The 12,605-nt window shown below is 37.4% G+C and overlaps 1 protein-coding gene across 4 annotated transcripts in view; it reads left to right on the top strand.

Moving 5' to 3' along the window:
• The window catches only part of arhgef25a (Rho guanine nucleotide exchange factor (GEF) 25a), an 82,874-nt gene that overhangs the window by 57,746 nt on the left and 12,523 nt on the right, over positions 1–12,605 (top strand). For 3 of the 4 annotated variants that reach the window (XM_082144888.1, XM_082144891.1, XM_082144890.1), the window contains 5 exons: positions 2,316–2,626; positions 4,172–4,282; positions 10,900–11,045; positions 12,066–12,132; positions 12,497–12,600. In XM_082144888.1, the coding sequence (XP_082001014.1) occupies positions 2,316–2,626; positions 4,172–4,282; positions 10,900–11,045; positions 12,066–12,132; positions 12,497–12,600 (739 nt within the window). The remainder of the gene's footprint in view (positions 1–2,315; positions 2,627–4,171; positions 4,283–10,899; positions 11,046–12,065; positions 12,133–12,496; positions 12,601–12,605) is intronic. The other variant, XM_082144889.1, reaches the window with a different exon arrangement.

The following is a 12,605-nucleotide window of genomic DNA, read 5'->3' as shown; positions in this document are numbered from 1 at the left end:
AAATGAGAGGGTTAGTAATTAGGATATTACAGTCCAAATGCATCTCCATAAATTTGTTTTTCGGTGAACGATAGAGCCATTCATCACATTCATCATAATTAGCGACAGCGTATCTTTGCTCTTCCTAAAGATTCACTTGCACTTAAACAGAAAGATCACTGAGTAAAGTCAAGTGTGTCATTATCAAAACAGGTTGATGCACAAAAATGTCCTTGTATATTGGCCTAGGCTACATGTGAGAACAGAATATATGTGTCTCATTTCTCATCAAGATTTTTTGTCAAATTATGCTTAAAGTTTGTCGATGTTATTTAAATGCATGTATTTGGGATATTTAAAACTAACTATGAAATTAGCCTTAGCAAGACAAAGGGCAAGTGGCAAGTCAGTTTTTTTTATTTGTTGTTTCCACCACCGTCATTTCCACCAGAATATGAAAAACAGTATTATTTGATGTGGTAGAAATGACAATATAGTGAAAATGTTCATGAAAAAGACAGAATTTTCCTGTGGTGCATGTATGCACCAGAAGAGGGACGATCCTTTACACTAAAGTCGGATACAATAACAAAACACGCAAATAATCTCACTCATCCAAAATCTCAGAAATAACCAGTAGCGGAGTGCAGTCTTACAGAGAGACTCAGGAAGAGGTTACCACTTTTAGGCTGCACCTGGACGTTTCTGAATGGTTTGTGGATACATGTAGTTGTTGTGGAGTTACATTGAATAATCTGTTTCTGGGGGATTTCCATTGAAAATTAAATGAATCCACTGCTCTCCTGTCTTGTCTGAGGCTGGGACTCTAAATAGTGTTCTGAGCTCGTCTGTGGAGCCAACGACAACAGTTTGCATGTTTTGCTCGAACTTTTGCAAACTGTGTTAGAACCAAGCGTGCCGCACAAGCCCTGAAAAGTGAAGCCAAAGCGTTTCGATCGCCCCCCGGTGACTGGTCCTAGTATATGTCATAAACCCCGCCTCCCTGTGTTATTCAACGGGACGTGAGACCAATTAAACAATTAAATTACACTTCAAATATCTTTTTTCCAAAGGTGGTTTCTGTCATTTGCTGTCGTTTTTATCACGCTGATGTAAGTTCAAGTGTCTGTTTTTAAAATAAGTTTGTTTTTAGTTAGTTACGTAATTACGCTATAAAAACGGTGGTGTAACGTCATGATTGATAGCTGTGATTGACAGGTTCTCTGAGCGAAGTAGTCACTGAAGCACCAACAGACTTTTTTTCGGGATCTTCGGAGGACTGAAGAGATTGTATTTACTTTATTTTAACAAGCCTCTTGTCGTACTGCAGTCAACAGACATCAAAATTGGAGCGGAACGGAGCAGACATAGGCCACTTAAAAAAAGTGCAGGGAGAGTGCATTCTGTGAGAGTGAGGGCGGGGCGTTGATTTTGCGGCTTGAGTCCCAAGATGTCAGCGCCATATTGGGACACTGCCGGCTTCAGTTCTCACCAATGGAAGAGAGCGAAGGGGCGTCGTCCATCTTTTTACAGTCTATAGTTAGAACTGTTTACACTGTTGTCGCTTGCATAAACCAAATGGCTGCGCCATGGATAGAAACGTGCAGATTAAGGGGTGGTAATATTATCCCCTTCCTACATCAGAAGGGGAGCGAAATCTGATAGGTTTATTTTTTTACATGCTTGCAGAGAAAGGCTTACTAAAACAAAGTCACTGGGTTGTCACTTTTCACGTTTTCTTGTTTGGTAGATGCACAGGGGACCCAATTATTGCACTTAAACACAGAAAAAGTCAGATTTTTTCAGATAGCAAAAATATATATTTCTTGAGCACCAAATCATCATATTAGAATGATTTCTGAAAAATTTAATGATGCTGAAAATTCAGCTTTGCCATCACAGGAATACATTACATTTTAAAATATATAACAACAGAAAACAGTAAAACTGTAATAATTTCACAATATTACTGTTTTTACATGATTTTTCATCAAATGGCTCGATGAGGCTTGATGAGCATAAGAGACATCTTTCAAAAACATTTCAAAAAAATCTTACCGACCCCAAATATTTTTACTGGTAGTGTATTTGGTAAATGTCCACAGGGTCAAAAGTGTCCATAGTTGAAGAAACTCACAGGCCTGAAATCTGAGATGGGAAAAAATCTTCACAATGTCTAAGCTATGGGCCATATTTAGTGTTATAGTGTGTTTATATTGAGTGTGTTTATATATAAGGCAGATTTATTTAGTTTTCCCTTGCTGTCGTCCTCTCAGATGGTTATTCCCAACTTAATTCCTGTTCCCTCTCTCTCTTCACTCTCTCTGTTTGTACAGACTCATACTCAGCCGCTGGCAGTGAGGGCAGTATTTCCACCTCGGTGGCCTCTCTGCCGCCCCAGGCTTCGGGCAGTTCGGCCCCAAACTCCCCCGGCTCTCGTCGCTCTGTCAGCACCCTGAAGAAGTGGCTGACCAATCCGGTGCGTAAGCTAAGCGCCGGGGCGACCGGAACGGCGAAGGGGGAGCGGCAGGTCCGCAAACTGGATGGCAAACCACCGCCTCCACCCACCAGGAGCAGTCAAGACCTGGGCAGCCCGCAAACAACAGAGGAGCAGTTCACCATCCTGCCAGTCATAGACAAAGAGCTGGTGAGGAAAATGTTGTGATGTGGGATGTTTTCACTCAAACAACTCGATATATTTCATTATCAGTATCAAGAAGCCTTTGTATTCTGTTTTTAAAGTCACCAACCATGAAATCAAAATTGGCCATTCTTTTTTATGGAATGTTGCAGTGTTTATTAGGGATGTGCGTATTGACAAAAAAATACATCTTGATATTTTCTGTAATTTTTCCGATAACGATGATCAGACAATATTTTGCTGAGTGTGTTATAGTGTTGGTACATTGGCAGGTTTGGCACTGCCGTGGACAGCTGACTCGTAAAGTTTTTGTTATTCTTCATATTTTGTGCAGTGGTTCGCAGCAGTGACAGAAATTTTAATTTCCGATATGGTTAAATTGATTTGTACCTTTTACTTGCATTTTTACCTTAATAAGGGCAATAATTTTACCCCTACCTAATTAAATTTAGCTTATGGATAATTAATTATGTCAAATTATTACATTTAATAAAAAAATTCAATTAGAATAATATGACGCTAAAGGGCTGTTACCAATCAATCAAAATCAGTCTTTGCAATGCAGAGGAAACAGAAGCTGCATCTGAAGTGACATTGAGATGTATTTACACAGACTGTTTAATGCAGCTCAGAGGTGACATAAATTAATTTAACCTGCAGTTGCTTACAAATGCATAAATAATGTTTTGATGTTTTAAAAATAAAATATTGATTTAAGAAATTATTTTTAAATTGAAAAGATACTTTAAATATGAAATGGATACCGCCAGTAGGTGGCAGCAAGTCACTGTTATTGGGCGAATCATTGCAGTGTATGCACTCTTTAGGCAATATTTTTGTTTGGTTTTTGCAAAGTGAGGGACATACTCGATAATGTCAGATAGCACATCAAAACAACAATTACGATATTATCGTAGACAATATAAATCGCACACCCCAGTGTTTATTATAAATGATTTTTCAGTGCACTTAAAAAAAATAAAAATATTTGTGTGCTCTCTTAATCTATAATCAAAATAACTTCCCCTCCGTCTTGCGACAACATCTCTTCTTTTCTCTAATGACGTGTTTACCGGTGCGAGGGCAGGACATCCTGTCACTCACATGAGATCACAGCAATAGCAAACCGCAATGATCCAACGATCCATTCCAAATTAAATTAAATTCCCAATAGACAAAATCAAGTCCTGCCTTAAATTTTTTCACTCGATTATACATCACAATATGGAAGAAAAGACTGCCTCTCACAGAAAACATCAGTTTACATCACAGTACAGATGTCTCTGTTTTTCATAATGCCGTGTGAATTGCACCAAACGGTGCGACCAACTGCTCACTGGAGCCCTGTGGTTCACCTCTGTCCAAAATAACTGTTTGATGTGACCTTTAATTACTAGGACCCTCTAACACAACCGCACATCATAGTCACACAGAGATAGGAATTATGGGTCAGCTCTATTTTGACCTGAATATTGATGTTTGTGAAAGACCATGAAGGTTGAAAGACCTGTTTGTTTTAAAGCAGTATTTTATGTGTGTTTGTGTGTGCAGGAGTGGAGAGATGGCCTTCCTGCTCTCGGTGACTGCGATCCCGGTAACCCGCCGTCCAACAGCTTCCCGTCAGACTCTCCACAGGGATCCACCACACTAGGACATACACAGGTAAGTCAGATTGCCAGAATCAGACTATTGGATTCATTTAGAATACTTTTTTAAACCATAATGTATTTAAATGTACTTTAATCAAATGTTTTACTTAAAAAGTGTGCATGTGCTCTTTCTTTAAGTTTGTTGCATAAAGAATTTGATTTAAAAAAAACAATATAATATAATTCAAACTATAATTCAAGCCCTGTTTACACCTGGTATTAAGATGCGTTTTGGTCGATCGGATTACAAGTGGACGATGCTAAATACAGGTGTAAACAGGGTCTAAAACGTTCTGAGTTTGTCCACTTTTGACCAGTTCCAGAGGTAGTAGAAAACACATTAGACCGGATTGCTTTCGTAGTGTAGACGCTCATGTGTTCGAATGTGTTTGAACAGCCACAAAAGACCGCCTACTCTCCTCCTATTGACCTAATGCGTAAACATTATAGGAAGCACACTAGCCAGACGGGATTTAAACTTTGGCTTGAGATCCAGGTTTGGTTTGAAGATGAAAAATGTACCAAGCGCAATGTTCTCTCACTACTCCTGATTTCTAACAAGCGCTCACCGCGTTCGGCCTGGTCTCACGGCTATCAGAGCAGAAACGAAAGCTGCTGCTCTACGTATGTTTTTCTGTTTTCTCCAGTCATGTTCGTATGTAAGTTGCATGAGCTTATTTCGTCCATTAGTTCGAAAGACCTGAAAAAAAACACACATACATTTACCCGCCCATAGACCCTCCCCTCGAAGAAATCAGGACAGAAGTGGTTGAAACTGGACAAAAGAGACGGATTTAAACACCAGGTGTAAATTGGTATGTGTCTCCCTTGTCTACCTCATGTATCCGATCGACCAAAACACATCTTATTACCAGGTGTAAACAGGGCCTATGTGTTGATGCTTTTTGGGGTCACTGTAGGTGTGATCAAAGGATCTTGTTTGCTTGCTGTATGTGTCTCAAATAAAACCTTTTAACATCAGACTTCACACCGCCCATCAAAAGTCTGTGGACATGTCATCTGAAACAGAGGCTACTGTACATAGTCTCTTTGTAAGAATGAATAATGTAAAGAGAAAACAAGAAAGGGGGGTGCAAGGTTGTATTAGGGTCTTTTTTATCAGTTTGCACAGGGGTTCAATGTGTTAGTATTCATGCTGAGTGTGAGAGAGGCCAGATGGTCATTTGACTGATGGGTCATTTGTTGCCAGGCTCTTTTCTACAGGTTGAACCTTTAAAAGTGAAAACACACATTGATCAAACAGACTTCTTATGTTCTTATGTTGGGCTCTGTTAAACCAAGAAGCTGTGGTTTGAACAGCTAAGGGCCGTTGTTAGGCATGACGCAGAGTGCCTAAAACCCCTATTAGCTGTTCAAAATTCACTATAAATCACAGCTTGCAGGTTTATTGCTTTTATAAAACGGTTATTCTGTTATAAGGTTTCATGAAATAAACACACAGACACAAAAATGTAATGCTATTGCAAAAAAAATAAATTATTCTTTCGTCATTCAATATATGTCTTCAGAAGCGGAATGGTTGCCAACACAGACGCAGTGGTGCAGTAATACTGATGTAATACAGTCACAGGTTTATGTTTGTAGTGTAATTTACAAAGGCTTTGAACACAGCTCAAATAATCATAATCAAGGACCGGAACTATCTGTTTTATAATTTGTATTTTCTATTTTAATAAAATATTTACATCATAAGTTGCACTGCTGTTCTAAAGTTTGGGGTCGGTAAGATTATTTTTAATATATAATATTTGTAATATATTTTAAAATGTAATTTATTCTTGTGATGGTGAAGCTGAATGTTCAGCATTATTACTCCAGTCTTCAGTGTCACATGATCCTGATTTGGTGCTCAATAAACATTTATTAATATTTATTATATTGTGTTGCTTAAAAAAATGTTTGGAAACTGCAATAGCCTACATTTTAAGGATTTTTGGTTAAATAGAAAGTTCAAAAGAACAGTATTTATTTACTTTTTATACATTTAATGTGTTTCCTCGAATAGAAGTAATGACCCCTTAACTTTTGAACGGTAGTGTATATTATCAGCATAACAATTTAAGTGAAAAATTAAATTGAAACATTAACATGATTCTATTGCTTTTATCCTCTTCCTTCTAGTGCTAAAATTATAGTTATTTACAAATTTAAATCTCAGATTTTCAATGTTGGTCTCAGACATTTTGGACCCCACTGTATATTTTTGTATGTGCGTGTACACTATCTGAGCCAGAGCACACAGATAAATACAAAACACACATAAACAATCACAATAGCTGGAAGAGAGCAAATGCAAATCCAGATTAATGGCTAAATGCATAACATTCATTATTTCATTCGATCGTTTCATCAGAAGGTGAGTGGTGAAAGGAGCAGAATAACAAGAACTAGAGACTGAGATCTCAAGCACTGTGATTATAATTGGAAATTAATTTAATATACTACAGAAACAACATGAGCTTCAGGTCTAGACTTGTAAGTGATACTAATCACAGCCTCAGGCATTATTTACAAGGACAATTGTTGCAGTAAATTTAAGATTTTTAAAATTACACTACCATTCGAAAGTTGGGGGTCAGTAAGATTTTTTTTATTTATTTGAAAAGTCTCCTATGGTCAACAAAGCTGCATTTATTTGATCAAAAATACAGTAAAAACGGTAATATTATTGTGAAATATTATTACAATTTAAAACAGTTTTTTATGTTAATGTTATATGTTAAAATATAATTTGAATTAGAAATCTTTTGTAACATTATGAATGTCTTTACTGCTACTTTTGATGTGTCCTTTCTGAATAAATGAAGAAAATAAAAAACACTTACTGTCCCCATACTTTTGAAATCGTAGTCCATAACAAATGAATAGTGCTAATGGTCAACCATTATAGTACATTTCCCCCTTAATATTTCATGCAGCTAGTCCCCCCCCCCTTATATAGATAGTTATATATTTTTTTACTGGAAAACAAGACAAACATTCTGCAGTGTTTATTGGGGCTAGTTACTTACTAGTTACTAGTACTTACTAATTACTAGTTACTAATACTGGTGTTGCTCTTCAATGTTATGCATTACTCTGTGACTTCCTGTCTCTCTCCGTAGAGAGGCTGAGGTTTTAGTTTATGTCATATTAATTTCTGTCTCTGATTCAGCTCAGCTGACAGCCCGCTTTGTACCTGACACAGAAAGATTTGCTGTCGGGATCCAGCGTGAGTTTATTATTTGTTGGCTAATGGAAAATTCCTGAATGAATATGTAAGCGCTCCTCGGATCCGGCCTGTCTCCTGGATGGAGGAACGCAGCATATGTTATCAAACTGGCTGTTTCGTTTTATTCCCCACACAAATGTAGGTCTGACACAGCAGTTTGAGCGTGGAACCACTGATGATATAACCGTAACATGAGTCCGCGTGTACCCTCACATAAAACGAAGGTTGGATTACCTCCCTCTGCTCAAGCTAACTTTAACAATTTCCTGTAGAAAAACAACAACCAATATGATCTCAGCTTTTTATTAAAGGTCCGAGTAAAGACTCCGGGCTTCTGGGTGAAGATAAAAATGGGAAAGTGCAAGAGTGGGGGATTCTCCTGCAGGCTGTGCCAAAAAACATCTGGAAATGATCTGAGTAGACTTGCGAGACAGGCAGGAGTGATCGCACTGCTCTAAAACACACAAACACCACCCCCCCGCACCAGAAAACAACACAACAGTGTAATATGATACTCCAACAGGCCTTAACGGCACGCACCGATCAGCAAATTGTTGGGCGTAATGCTAAACTACAACACTGCTTGATGGACAAATACAACACAATATACACATTATTTTTCAAGAAAAAAAAAAAAATAAAGTATGGATACTTTTGTTCAGCAAAGACATGTTAAATTGATTAAAAGATGCAGTAAAGACTTTTACATTTGTTACAAAAAAAATCTATTTCAAATAGCCTAAATACTGTTCTTTTGATCTTTCAATTCATCAAAAAATCCTGAAGAAAAGATGTGTCATGGTTTCCACAACGATGTTAAGCAGCACAACGGAGTCAAATTAAAATATAAATATGAAAGTCCTGTCATCATTTACTTAACATAATGTTTTTCCTAACTTTCTTCTGTGGACTGGTCATTATTTTTCATCCAATTGCAATGACGAAGCTTTCAAGAAATTCAAGCTTCAAAAAGAACATTATTAAAATGAAGTGCATTATAAAAGTGTTTCAAATCAGTTAAGTGTCAGTGAGTTGTTTCAATTAAACTTGAAATCTTTAGTCCTTTTTCAATGTAATTGAGTGGGAAGAGCGCAACCAGAGCATATTATTCAAAATGTCTCCTTTTTTTTCAACGGAAGACAGAAAATCACACGTATTTGGAACGACATGAGAGTGAGTAAATGATCAAATGATGTAAGGAACTTCCGTTCATTGTAATTCACATCGTTTCTGAATAGACTGCCACATTTCTCTCACACACAACACAATAACACCCTCATAAGTGAAGGAAGTGCTTTGTAAAGCTCTAATAAACAAACACACTGAAAAAAGGGATATCAGAATAGATGGATGGAGATGTGCTATCAGTCACAAGGTCTTTGCATAGGATTCCTTGTTTTGAGGAGGATGTGTGACGTTATAGTGGAAGGCGTGTATTGTGTTTTCTCACAATACACGCAGAAAGAGAGTGAGAAACCGGGGTCCTGAGAATGAAGATAAAGTGATGCTCCACAGGTGACTGTGACGTTAACCAGGCAAGCAGCTAAACAGCTTTGGTTAAAGGGCAGATCCTATCTTGTCTTTAGTGCATTTAATGGCTCGTTTCCACCGAGTGGTACGGTCCAGTACAGTTCAGTTTCCACTGTCAAAAGTTTTTGAATGGTACCAAAATGCCGAACCGTACCGTACCACTTTTTCGGTAGCCTTCCGGTACCTAAAGGGTGGAGCTAGACTCACTGCAGAACGTTGATTGGTTGACAGAGAATCGTCACTTCCGCGTGCTACAAGGGGAATGACAACATAAGAAGCGCCATTTTTTAATATACAGTTGAAATATAATACTACTATTATTGTGTCACGAAATGTAGTTTTTCAAAAAGTAAAAAGTAATTGCTTTTTTTGTTTGTTTGTAGAGATTTTTTTTTGTTCCAACAAAAGGAGAATATGTCTATTGATGTACACTACTGCTGACACGCAGGGAAAACAATGGCAAGTGGTTCCTTTTCCAGTTGGTGGTGACCAGTGACTGTTCAAATGTATTTGATGCATCACTGAATCATTCATTCAAGAGATTTGTTTAAAAATTCATTATTTTCAAAAGTTTTTTTTTACATAATGAATTCCTTTAAAATAATAAATATTTTTAATATTTCCTAAATATATTAATTTGTAACATTAAATAGGCTAGAGGATTATGTCAAAACCTCAAGTAATTTACATATTATGTTGTTCGGTTCTCTAATGTTTTGTTTTCAGAATCGTGGGAGAACTGTGATCGCTATTCTTCCATGATACAGATTATCCACAGTCATAAATTAAGCTTAAAAGAATATATAACATATCTGGCACCTAACTAATACTATTAGTACTGTTTCTAATATTAAAATGTACAGTCTTACAGACTAGGATGAGTCTTTATGTACATTAACAAGGATTTGGTACAATTCTTATTTTAAAGACGTGGCGTTTCTCTTCTAGTGTGCGAACCGCACCCCATTTTTTTTTGGTCCATACAATGGAAGTCAATGGTCACTAAAACTATTTGGTTACCAACATTCTTCATAATAACTTATTTTCTGTGCAGCAGAATAAAGAAACTCATATAGGTTTAGAGTAGTCATTTTTGTGTGAACTATCCCTTTAATGACAATCTGATAATGCGCAAAGGTCAGCTGTAAGGTTATTGAAAAGAAAAATCAGCTGCCCAATATAAAAACGTGTGTATAGATAATATATTTTAGCACAAACCTATGCGGTTTCACAATGCAATCTCATTTTAAGTCAATTGTAATAAACATCTCTTCACAACAAGTTGCAGGATTTGAGGTGAATTATTCATCTCTGTAGCAAAAATGGTGTGGAACAATTTACTTTATATTTTTGTTTTAGGAAATCCTGATGACAAAAAACAAACAAACTGAGGGACGTGACAAAGTGTGAGGATTTATAGCATAGTCTATGTTCTAGTTTTACCTCTGATTAATAAACACATTAACAAAGGCAGGACGTCTTTAGACTTCCTCTTTCCGTCTCAAATCGTTGAACGGCTTGCAGGGCTGTCTGCACATCTATCCTCCGCTAAAACAATGCTCAGTTTCAACCAAAACAGTTTCTCTGAGAACGTGGTGACTTCACGGGGTCAATGGCATTGAGATTCAGAGTAGAGTATCCGTCTCTGTGTCATGATTATTGGTAAGCGCTGAATTCCTGTTATCATTCAGTCACTGTCACCGGCAGACCCAGCATGCTCCTCTCCTGTCACCTAGGCAACCTGAGCTATTACAACAGCTCTTATTTTCCCACCCTGCTCTCTCTCCTCTGTATCGTTCCTCTTTGTCCCTGCAGCCATCCCTGAATGGAATAACATTTCAGCATTACGTCTCGTCTCTTATTCACAGTTATCCCCTCTGTGTCTGCAGTTCACCCAGTGCACCAGTCTACAGGCTGACGACAATGGCTCCGTGTTGATGGATGACAACTCCAGCCAATCATCAGACACCATAGACAGCGAAGAGGATCGGAAGAGTGCCTTAGAAAAAAGCATGTGTGTGTGAAATCTCCTTCATTTTCATCTTGAGTTATGTAACCCCTAAGAAATTCTTATTTAAGACAGCTTATGTAACAGAAATGCTTAATTTAGATCTTTTTAATGCTGTATTACTTTGAGATTTAAATTGCAAAATTTAACAGAGCAGACATCAGATGTTCTTCAGCACACCAGTACGTCATCCCTGGTGGAAAATCCAGTTTAAACCAGTAGGTGGGTTATTAACTGCTTCAAGCTGGTAGACTGGCAGGCTGGTCATAACAGCTTTAGTTGGTCAGACTGGTTTTTGGATCATGGTAGCTGGAGGATCATGACCAGCTTGAACCCAACTACCAGTCGGCCTTAACAGGTTGAACAGTTTTTTTTTTTTAATAGTAAACCATCAAAAGATCATTTTAAGCCAGCTAAAGAAAATCTTATTCCAGCTAATGACTTTCTTAGATGAACTAATGTCCAGCTTGGACCAGCTAATGACCATCTTAACCAGCTAAAGACCAGCTAAATATAATCTTGAACCTGCTAAAGATAATCTTAGACTAACGATGTTCTTAACCAGCTAGAAACCAGCTACCTACTGGTCATAATAACAGGTCAAATTGGCATAGTGGCTGGTAGACCAGCAAAAGATCATCCTAAACCAGCTAAAGATAATCTTATACCAGCTAATGACCATCTTAAATGAGCTAATGACCAACTTAGACTAGCTCATGATCATATTAAACAGCTAAAGCTCATCTTAAACCAGGTAAAGATAATCTTAGACCAGTTAAAGACCAAAGACACAAGCTAGCATGTTCCCAAACAAAGCTACCAGCATAAAATGGATTTTCCAGCTGGGAAATTCACCCGTTTCGATAAAATAGGAACTTCATCTGGTCCACAAATAGCTCCTTGATTATTATTATTCTGCACAAGTCAGAACTCTGCTAATATTACACCCTATATTCACAGCACATGTTTTGAGCTGTCAGATATTGTTGATGTATTGAATGAAAGCTGACTTCTTCTGTTCTACAGGTATGTTCTGAAAGAATTGATAGAGACAGAAAAGCTGTATGTAGCTGATCTAGGACTTATTGTGGAGGTGAGCTTCTTATGGGGGGGTTAAAATATCAATTAACAAATCACATGTGGATTTGATCAACTCTGTAATGGAACGCTATCAATTTTCCTGTAATCTTAGAATAATTTGAATGCATTTCAGAGCATTTAATCACTGCAGAATTAGATTTGATGCATGAACTGACCTGAATTCCTCTCAGCTGTAATACTGATCACAGTATAAATCAAAATAATGGTGCCTGGATTTAAAATATTTGGAATATGATGATCTACATTTTTTTTATGAGTGGGATATTTTATCTCTGTTGAAATGCCTTCGATTTAATAATAAAAGTGTTTTTATGGGTCATTAGCTATGGAAATTCATCATGTTCTGTCTCTCACAGGGCTACATGGCCTCTATGATTGCTAAAGGTGTTCCAGAAGACATGAAGGGAAAAGACAAAATAGTGTTTGGGAATATTCATCAGATCTACGACTGGCATAAAGAGTGGG

The sequence above is a fragment of the Leuciscus leuciscus genome, assembly GCF_965113295.1.
Source record: "Leuciscus leuciscus genome assembly, chromosome: 18".
NCBI classification, from domain to species: Eukaryota; Metazoa; Chordata; class Actinopteri; order Cypriniformes; family Leuciscidae; genus Leuciscus; species Leuciscus leuciscus.
This window is presented reverse-complemented; position numbering and strand designations above follow the sequence as displayed.